Source organism: Symsagittifera roscoffensis, chromosome 7 (genome assembly GCF_963678635.1).
Source record: "Symsagittifera roscoffensis chromosome 7, txSymRosc1.1, whole genome shotgun sequence".
NCBI lineage: Eukaryota > Metazoa > Xenacoelomorpha > Acoela > Convolutidae > Symsagittifera > Symsagittifera roscoffensis.
Genome location: NC_087068.1, coordinates 27,169,900 through 27,180,771, shown reverse-complemented (window position 1 = coordinate 27,180,771; position 10,872 = coordinate 27,169,900). Strand labels below are relative to the sequence as shown.

At 35.5% G+C, this 10,872-nt stretch overlaps 1 protein-coding gene across 1 annotated transcript; it reads right to left on the bottom strand.

Annotated features, from left to right (window-relative positions):
- Positions 1–4,318: 4,318 nt before the first annotated feature.
- LOC134851971 (nuclear receptor subfamily 1 group D member 1-like) lies at positions 4,319–9,997 on the bottom strand. The gene is made up of 4 exons (XM_063868247.1): positions 9,394–9,997; positions 6,662–6,840; positions 5,777–5,960; positions 4,319–5,112 (listed from the first exon to the last, which is right to left on the bottom strand). The coding sequence occupies exons 1-4, from the start codon at positions 9,995–9,997 to the stop codon at positions 4,319–4,321; spliced, it is 1,761 nt and encodes a 586-aa protein (XP_063724317.1).
- Positions 9,998–10,872: the final 875 nt, after the last annotated feature.

The following is a 10,872-nucleotide window of genomic DNA, read 5'->3' as shown; positions in this document are numbered from 1 at the left end:
TTAGCTAAAAGGAAGACATTAACCGCTCCAATAATGAAAGTGAGAATGGCGCGAAACGCTTGCTTGTAAAAGGCAGGAAAAACTCAATCATTAAAGCTTTTTGAATTTCAAATAGCGTTCACGTGACATATTTTTATCCGAAAATTGAAAAATGTTCAAACAACTCGTGTTTTGTTCTGGTTTCCTTGAGTTCATTGACACTTTTCCAACTGTATGTTAGCTATGTTCGTGGTTTTTAATTGATAATTTTGTTGTATTTTCTTCTATTGATTTAAAGTTTAATTGAACGGCGTGATTTAAGTAGTATTTTCATTTTTAACGATTCCAGGAAGTTGTGAATTGCTAGCTATGCAATGAGGCGAAGTTTGTGGGGGTGGGTGGACAATTGGTGGACGACGTATTATTGTGAAGGCTGGCTGACAGTTTGGTATCTTTAAGAACTGGTCTTGTTTTTTGTCAGTGAACGAAGTGAAGACACTTCGATTCGTTCGTTATTTTGTTTTGTTTTGGTTACATGACTGTTTATTTGTTTTTCAGTTCAATTCGAATTCATTTACTAAAAGCTCGGCAGCTTCCCATGTTAAATAGCGGTAGTGAAAATGATGTGAAAAATGACACTACATTTAATTCTAAAAATGGAATCTATTTTCTATTATACATTTAAATGCGGGCTTCAATATCTCGCCACGTTAAAGCTTTTTCAACGCATTATGTGTGTTAAACGAAAGATTTTGTTTTTTCGGTTTTCCTGTTTGAATTCAATGTTTATTTCACACCGAATTGAAAATAAGCAGCCGTATAGTTGGATGGTGTCAGGGGTTGCGAATTTGGCTTCCAATTGTGAATGCTCAAATCCTTTAAGTGTACGAGATAAGAAAATTTTCAGAAAACTCTAGTTACAAAAAAATTTAAAATTCCCAACCCTTGGGAATTTTAAAATTAGTTGAGTGCAGTCAGAGTACTCTCAAGGGTTGCGAAGGTTTCCTCCAATTGTGACTGCTCAAATCCTTGTAGTCATCGAGATATGACATGTTTTATGATTTCTTTGTAATTTTTCAGAAAATCTAGATTTTAAAAAATTCTCAAGCTTGTAGTTGGGTACTATGCGGGTACTCTCAGGAGTTCCAAGTTGAAAATCTTGCGTCCAAATGCGACTGCTCAAATGCTTTTAGTTTCCGCGATGTGACGTTTGTAATGTTTTTTTTCAAAACTGTTCAAAGAACTTTGATATAAAAAAATTTCACAAAATTTGAATGTCCCTTATCTGAAGTGAGGCTCTGGTAGAATACTTCAGTAGCTGCGAATTTTGCCTCCAAATAAGTGTCTTAACCTTGTTTTTTTTCGAGATTTGACGTTTATTTTTTTTTCAAAAGGTTTTCAAAATTTGAAATCTTAAACTCTAGTTGGGGGCTGTCAGAGTACTCTCAGGGGTTGCGAATCTTGCGTGAAAATTCGACTGCTCAATTGCTTTTAATTTTCGAAATGTGACGTTTCTTAATTGATTTTAAATTTTTTCAAAGAACTTAGGTATAAAAAAAACTTCACAAAATCTTATGGGTTTTCGAAAATTGAATTAAAAAACGTGAATAAAAAATATCTCCCAAATTTTTAAAATAACCAACCCTGTAATTGGTTACTTTCAGAGTACACTCAAGGGATGCAGATCTTATTTCCAATATTTGCAGTTTTTGTGATTTGTTAAAACTTCGAAGCACCTGAGGTGCGTTTTTTCAGAATTCCCAGCGAATAGTAAAAAAAGGAACGCTTAATGCAGTTTTACATTATCCAGTTAGTTTTTAGGGGAAAAAGTACATTCAGCAAATTCTAAAAATGAGATTCAAACACCTTTTAAATGATGCTTTTCAAAAAGGGAAGTTGAACTATGCTCAAAAATTCGACCATTCTTTTTCGATTTCCTTGAGTTTATTGACACTTTGTTAATTGAAGTAATTATTTGGTCAACGGTCTTCTATTAGTTTTTATTAAAGACCCTTTTATGAATTTCTCAAAGAAAAAGATAAAAGGTTCACCCAACCTTTAAAGAACGATCAATTGTCAATGAGCAAAAAATTTTTGCTTGTTGAGTTTGCGTATTTTCTTGCATTATTGGTCTGAGAAAAGAACATAAAATTTTAAAACTTTTTTCGATTCATACTGGCTTGTCAATTTTGTTTGAAATTAGAATTATACATATGATATCAATTGATCGATTTTTTTTCAGGCGAAGGTTGTTTTCAATTCGTCTAACATCAGAAAGCTGCCAATGATAAAAAATCTCTAAACCTAAGCTGAAAGAGATTCAAAAAGAACCAACAGATAAACCTTAAGTGTCTGGTTCTAACAATTCAGATAACTGTAATTTTTTAACCGTCTTCCGTGCGTTGTTCCGTGTGTTGTCTTCCGTAGTTATTATATTTAAGTGAATGATTAATGAATTCGAACAAGTAAAGCAACCGAGCAGATTAATATAGAAGGATAAGACATGAAACTTGAGTAAACTTTTTTTGGCGGAGTAAAAATGTTTTTAGTGCAATTTTTGGTGTTATTAGCGCCAAAAATTTAAATCTAAAGCTGCAAAAAAATGAACAAATATATTGAATGTTTTTAATTTTCTGTTTTTACCGATTTGCCTATTTTACTGTGACTGTCTATTATTCCTAAATTTAAGGTTGTCTCCAATGCCTTTCGTCACACCACGCACGAGTTGCTCTGAAACTGCTTCTTGGAAATCTCAAGAAACGCACCTTCTTTTGACTTTTTCTAGGGTGTCGGCTAATTTTTAAACCTCATCATGCCAGTCGAACACTTGAGAGTATCTTGGCAGCATTTTGAGACTGTAAGTCTCAGAATATCAGTTATTCACGACCTGCCTACTCCTGTTTCCGACAGTATGAGATTTTGATTCTCAAAGAGCCTCGAGAGAAGCCACTATCGATTGCCATTTGAACCTGCACTTTTCAGAAATTTTATAGATTTTAGTATAAAAAGCAGAGGGTTAACCCTGGAATAGTCTAAGAGACTGAAGAAGAAGCTAAGGTTCATATTAGCTCTGTATGGCCTTGGTATAGCAGCGAGTTTATTTTGTCTTCAGCCTGTCCATTGATAAAAGACAAATTTCAAAACCCAGCGTTTGTTGCTGGTAATGTTGATCCCATGTTACTGTATTACGCGATGAAATGATGGTGGTGATGATAGCGTGCGTTTTTAAGATCGTTTTCGCTCTCAACATAGTTTCCCAAGTTAAAGTTTTATTACAATCTCTATTAGCAAAAATGGCAAAAAAGTGAACTCTATATCCAGAATTGTTAACTTATCTTTTAAGACTTAAAAACCTCATGGGCTACATGAATGAAAGGCATTTAATTTATCATGACTCAATAACCAGAATAATTAAGTCTTAAAAGATAACGTTAACAATTCTGGATATAGAGTTCACTTTTTTGCCATTTTTGCTAATCAATTAGATTTTAATTTTGAATTTTGAAAAACAGTTTCTTGCAAATTTCATCCAAAACCAAAGATTTGAAAAAAACGCACCAAAAGTTTTATAACTTGTTATTGCGACAAAACTGTTGTGCTCGTTTTAATTTTATTTCGACTCAATTTTTTTTCATTTTGAGGAAAAAATTTTTTATTCATTCTGAGAAACAAAATTAGGGCCTGGGTTTTAGGGATTTGGCACTCAAAAAGGTTTATACCCATTTGAAATTTCTAAGATGTTTTATACTTTTTAACATCGATTCTGCACGAAGTTCTATTTTGCTGTACTTTTTCAACAGAAGATCAGTTTTATTTGAGTTCTTATGCATTACTAGGGAACCCAAAATATCAACTGAGAAACAATTCACTTCTGTCTCAATTTGTTTGATTAATCGTTATGCAAAATCTGCTGTGCAGTCTTCAATATTTTATACATATTTCAGTATCTCATCAATCTTACAAATATCAAGACAAATAGAAGATCTGAAAACGAAATCTTTTTATCTGGCAACCAAAATAAACCGGTTTATTTTCATAAAATGGACAATTCTTGATCATTTGTTTCAAGCCAAAAATAATTACCACATTTTTATGCCTAGATTTTTGAGAGAAAAATTTGGCGAAAACTTGCTTGAAAATTCAAAAATTATAGTTTGTTAAAGATTTCTTTTTGTTTCAATTTGTTTCTCATTTTGCTGTAACTTAAGTTTAAAAACAAAGTTATGCATAACAAAAATTGTTAGTCAATAAAAAAGAAGCTGCTCAAAATATTCCTTATGAAGTTATTTTCGAAGTTTAATTGGCAATTTTATGCGAGTTTTTTTGTTGTTGCAAAGAATCAATATGTCACAATGTGGTCAATTATGGACCATGAGTTGTTTGTATGGCCATTCACATTGACCGAATTATGGCTCGCAAAGTTGTTCAAACTCTCGTTCTGATTGGCTGAGAAGAAGCCATGATGATTGTGATTGACAGCCGATTGATGTGTCAGAAACGAAGTGTTGAAATTTGCCGCACCTCCTGAAAAATCGGCTGATGGCACATTCGAATAAATAGGGCTTGACATAATGTTATTTCCAGTCGAAGCAAGAGATAAGTGGTCTCGTTGCGTAGAATTAGGCTGGATTTCAGACCCATTTATAACCGGTTCCAATTTCGGCATCTGAAGCGAAGGTAAGATATTGGAGTTGGAACCAAGAGCCGAGAGTTGAGGCATTGAAGTCGTGGGCGGAAGTCCATTCTGATTGGCTGCCGAAGATCCGTAGAGGTCAAACGAGTTTATCGGTTCCATCGGGTTTATTCCCGAGTATATTCCACCCGTGTTAGGTTGAGTTGGTATGTAGAAACTATGTGCGTCAGACCGATAGTTCGGATAGTCGAAAGAAAGGCCGTAATTTGAAGATCGATGAGCATTGAGGTACCCATCAGTTACGTTGTAACTGGGACTCGATGAAAAAGGTTTGAGGGGGGACTTCAAGTCGTGGTAGGGGGAGAAAGACGCGAGGTGGGGATTGCCAAGCGACCGGGGTGAAATGAATGTCATGAGACCGTTGTTTCGGGCCGAACTCTTTTCGCAATCTTTACTTAGAATAACTTTCTCGTTTTTGGATCGTCGGCCCAATTTGATGGCTGAAACAAGAAATGGACCATTATAGTTGATTAAGCAAGTCGGTCAACCATAGCTTGTGTTGTATGGAAAAGAAAGAATGTTTTAGCGAAGAAAAATTAATTCAAACCTTAACCTAAAAAAACACGGAACATGAAAAACCAGCTTCATGATTGTTATGTCATCACAAACAGGATAGCTTATAGGTTCTTCTCGATATTGTGTGTGCTCCAATAATTGGGTCGGCTTTTTTTAGGTTGTTAAAAACAATTTCTGAGGGCTCCCGAAATACGGTAAATGACGTATTATGACAAAACTTATGAACAATATTTCTTAAAACGAAGTGAAATTTTTTTAAAGGTTTCAACCAAAGAACCGCATTTTTTGGAGCACACTTTCTCTCAAAATTAGAAAAAAACTGACGCTGAAATTGTCTTCATCTTTCAGAGTTGATCGACTAAGAAACTGATGTCTCAAATAGTGACAAGGGGGATCTTTTCGGTGGTCAGGCGTTAATGCGTCCCCCTTCCCACGTCAATTGTCAATAATTGAGAGCAAAAGTTATATCAATGTAACATATTATGTTCAAATGTAATAGGTGCCACCTGACACTTATACTAATATATTAAGAAATATTTAAAATGTTTATAATAACGTTGTTGCTTTCTTCAAGTTTGGTCTACTCACACTCTCTGGACATGCCAGCAGATAGACACTTCCTGTACCTGCAGCTCCGGCAGCTGTTCCTCGAAGCCACGTTGATCTCGCACTTCTGGTCCCGGTTGCACGTCAGAGGAGTGGACCCAGATGACCCCTTAGAGTCAGAGTTAGAGATTGAAGAACCATCTCGGTGGTTGCGCTTGAAAAAACCCTGCAGACAAAAATAAACAGCATAATTTTGCTTGTTTGCTCCCAACATCGGAAATGCAGAGGAAATTTGGGCTAGCTTTTGTATTTTTTCCGCAAAAAACCAGCCACAAATCCACTTCAGTTCAAGTGATATAATATATTATGATAAGTTTGAGTAGTATTTCGAGCTGCGATGAAAAATTCCGAACCATTTTCCCATTGTTGAAAAAATCCAGTTTGAGCAAAGAGTGCATGCATTCATCCACTCCGTAATGAACTGAGTCGCTGTAGTTTCTTTCACAAAACTGGCTGTAGTGGAACATCCTGTTTGCGTCATCATTGACGACTTTTTGACTCACTGATTAAATATATTGACTATTGACCCCACTTTCTGAAAATGCTCTGTGCCGCACGCATAATTTAAAGAAAAAACTTGCACCGATGGGTCATATTTGGATGTCGTGTTGAATGTAACAAAAATGGGGCTCTGATAACAACATCCAGCTATAACTGCCTCTCCCTCCCTCTCAGTACATTATTGCGGTTATAGTCGGATTTCTTCAACAACTTCAACAACCAACCCCCTTATGGTACCTAATAACAATTTGCCACCCCTAGAAACAAAAATTTCAACGGTTAAGCATATTTGAATTTTGTACCTAGTAACGAATCTTTGCAAAAGGTGGAATAGTTAAAGAGATCCGTATAGTCTTTTGTGCTCACCTTGCATCCTTCGCACGTGAGCACTCCGAAGTGCACCCCGGAAGCGTAATCTCCACACACTTTGCACTGTTCCGGCTCCCCCACTGCACTGGAGTTGGACACTGCCTGGGCTGCGGCTGCTGCGGCCGCCGCGCTGTTCAGTCCACCTGTGTCGAACGCCGCTGCAAAGTCGGGTGCCCCTTAAACATCAAAATTTTAATGTTAAATATATTAAACAATCTTAATATTTATAAATAATGAAAATTTGAAGAGAATTTAGGAAGCTCTTCAATTGCCGATGAAATTTTTCAAAGCAATAGAAAAAATTTTACAGTAAAAAAGTGTATTTCGAAACATGGCGTTATTTGTATTAAAATTGTACGTATTTTTTTTCTTGCTCATTCTACTTCACCGAAAGTTATTTTTGAAAATATTCCAGCTAAATGTTACTTCACGATGGGATTAAGTGATGACTTGTGTGAGTTATCATAATTTTTGGCTTGTTTGAAAACAAGTTGATTTAATGAGTTTTTTAATTTTAAAGGCTTTGAGTTTTGATGTTATTCATTATTTCCTTTATTTAATTTATCTTTATAAATGGCGAAATAATGCAAATTCTTGTAAAATTTGAATTGTTCCAAGTGGTGCACCTCGTAGTCCATTTTACATATCAATCGGAAGTTTTATGGGGCCTCGAAATTACAAAGATGAACTCTAATGCATCTCAAAAAAGCAAAGAGACTTAACTAGAAGTAATTGTAGCTGAAAACATAATCAAAATGATCATATAAAACACTCTTGAAAGGCATAAAAAGATGAATATGGGGATACATCAGTATACAACGGTTAGGTGACTAACTTTTAGAAGATAAATATTTGCTGAGGGTCAAGTTGTTTAAATCGATACCCATAAAAATATATTTAAAGAACCCTTTGAACAGCGAACTGCAACAAAACTACTCGTATTAGGGTGAAGCTCTGAATATTCCGACTGCCCTATATTGTGCATAAAGCAATTTGCAAAAAACTGAAAAAATTTTAACAAAATTGTAACTAACTGTTTCAGGTTTTTGAAAGTCATCTTGTCACAAGCCCATAAAGAACAAAATGATAGCTTCGCTTACAAAAACGTAACTATCAAGACAAATTGCCTGCCTCAGTTCTACTTCGCTGCCTATGCTTTATAGAACAAATTAATTGCGCATTAATTGCCCCAGTTTGACCAAATTGGCATTTTTCAAACAAATAACTTCACAAAAACGATCACAGGTGAAATATTTTTTAATTTTCAGCTCAAGTCATCAATACCTTTCAGATAGTTTTAAAATAATTAATTTGTCTAGAGAAAAAAATCGCACCGAGCGCAAAGGTTTTGTCATCACTTTTTTGGAAAGTCGGTACAAAAACCAACTTAAAACGTTTCATCATTTTTCTTGCGACTGAAGGAAATTCAAAAGAACTATGGCGAAAAGTGTTTTTTTTTATTTCGCCCAGTTTTAGGTACCCGAAGGAAAATATGCATGGTGTCAAGTGTGTTATGTGGTATCAAAATCATATCAGTCCCAGCACTAGTTAAAAAAAATTAAAATTGTTAAAAAACAGGCTTTAAATTTTAGTTTGGCTATTGATGAAAGATAAATTCAACAAATAATCGAAACATTCAGAAAAAGTTTTGAAATTTTTGAACACTTTTTTTTCTAATGAAAACATCTTGTTTTTTTTTCAAAGAAAAAACAATGTGTGTTTCAGATAGCGATCAAAATTTTTGCCAGTCGAACTGCAGTCAGAGCAACAGTCAACAGTATGTTTTCCTAATGTAGGTTAAAAAATTCTAACTACCATAGTTCTTAACAATTTTTTTTCTTTTGATCAAATCTGATCACAGTTTAGAAGTTTCACAACGAATTGGACCAACATCTGACATTCAGATTCCTCGTGAAGAAAAAACTAATGCAAAACGAATGTCTCAATCAAGCCATGTAATCAAAACCAAAACATTATGAGCTCAAAAACTTACGGGGCTACGAGAGATGTCAGTTACAGCTTTTGTGACTTAGATAAATTCTGGTTGTTTTCAATTAAAATCACCATATACGTAAATCTTGTACGAAATCACCAATGCGTAAAAGAAATTCAATATTGAACTTCATCACAATGAACATATTTTTAGTTAACTTTTAAAATAAATCTTAAGTCAGAGCTTACACACTCCTTGTGCCATGGGAGAGCTCGGAAAATCAATTCTGGTAAATCATTTTTGGTAAATCCGCCCCCCCCCCTCGAGAAAATCCTAGATCCGCTCCTGATTGTAACTATTTGAAAAACAAGTTATCAAAATGTTCAGTTATTTTTTTTAAAAAACTAAAATTTAAGCAATAATGAGTCATCGCACTGATTTTCAAAAAAGTAGGGAGAGTATGAAACGCTATCTTTTTGTCCATATGAACTTCGATGATGAAAAAAAACAGTATTCGATAGAAGTTTTCCCAAGGCTAGTGATGGAAGATATCATATACCTTGGTTATACGCTACCTGCGGGTTGTCACTTATCGTTAATTGCAGACTTTATTGGCTGCAACTTATCATTATTTTCTTAAATAATTTTGGACTGTGGCTTTTATTTTCAGAAACGATTTAATTATGATGAACAGTTGCAATAAAAAAAAATATGTAAACTGGGAATTGAAAAAGTTGTAATCGTAACTATGGATTAAGAAAACAAATTTTGAAATACGAAAAACTATGTTTCCTACCTGGATAGAAATAGTAATAAGGAGTGTTGCGATAAGCATAAGCAGCGGCAGACGCCAAAGATGCCGAGGAACAAACGGAGGACCCGCAGTCCCCCAAACTTCCCCCTCCCCCGCCCCCAGCCACAAGAGAAGAGGCAGTGACAAGAGTCGAGGAGGGGGCTAAAATGTCCACGTGACCATCACCGGTATGAACTAAGCCCCCTGAAGGGTTAATTTGGTGGTTTAGATGGCTAATATTATTGTTCAGGGTACCAGAAAGTCCCGCCAAATTTGTCGGCTCCGACAGAAGATCAGCACCAGAGTGGTTATATGAGTTGTGAAGTGATCCATGGGGCAGAAAAATGGGGTCTGAGTTTAGTGACGAGGGGGGTAAAGAAGTCAGAGAAAGTTGGGATGCGGTGGTTTCAATTCCCGGCAAAGTTAGGGGGAGCGACGCGGTAACACTAGCGGCTGCTCGGGTCGACTTGTATTTTCGAAATAAAGAGGAAACTGAATAGCTTGAATTGGTGTTATTATTATTGGTACTATTGTTGGTAAGTATATTTGTGTTATTGTTTGAACCGCCGCTGCTGTTATTATTGTTGTTGCAATTATTAGTCTGCATTGTTGCTCCCGTTTTTATTTCGCGCACGACAACTAAAAGGGATCCAGTTTTTAATGGGTAATTCGAATCAGTGGCCCAAAATTTCAGAACAATTAATGTGAAACAAAACTGTCTCACATAGAATACACGCTTTCGTCTTCTTAATTTCAAGATGTTATTTCAAATTCAGGATTTGTCAAAGTTGTTGAAACTGTTAAATGCAATGAAAGTAAGTCTTATTTTCAAAAGTATATTTTTATGTCGTGGTACAGTTATCCGGCTGTCAACAACCACCTTCTGTTGCGATCTACGATATTCGTCTGTTGACTCGATTTACTGAAGATAAAACAAAGTTTACAAGTTGTGAAATTCGGACAAAATTTCAAAAATGAGAGAAAATTAGAGCAAAAATGAAGTTTTTTTTTGGCTTGCAACTCCTTATTGGGCCGATTGCAGGGAAGCTTTCATTGGGAACTTTTCAAAACTGACTGAGGGTTGAAAATGGGTCTGCTAGACAAGATAGTGGGAAAGAAGTTCGGGCGGGGTGGGGGGCTGTTCGGGTAAGGGGGGAGGCCTTAATTAGCATATCGTTTGATACTTAATTGCCGTAGAAGGGAACTTTAAGAAGAGAATTGTAGAAGAAGTGACCGGGTTAGTTGGATGATCTGAACGATAGATTGTTCCTCGTTTCCATCCCAAAAAAGGGTCATTTGGCTTAACTTTCTAATTGTATTCCCTCTTACTTCTTACTAACTTCCATTCCCTAGCTTATTACAAGTTATAATCCCTGTAAACAATAAAAAAAAACAGATCGGAACAACTTTTTTACTCTCAATGACAAATAACCAGTCAATTACTTTTTGTCTGATGCTCCAGATTTTTTCTCTCACCGACTA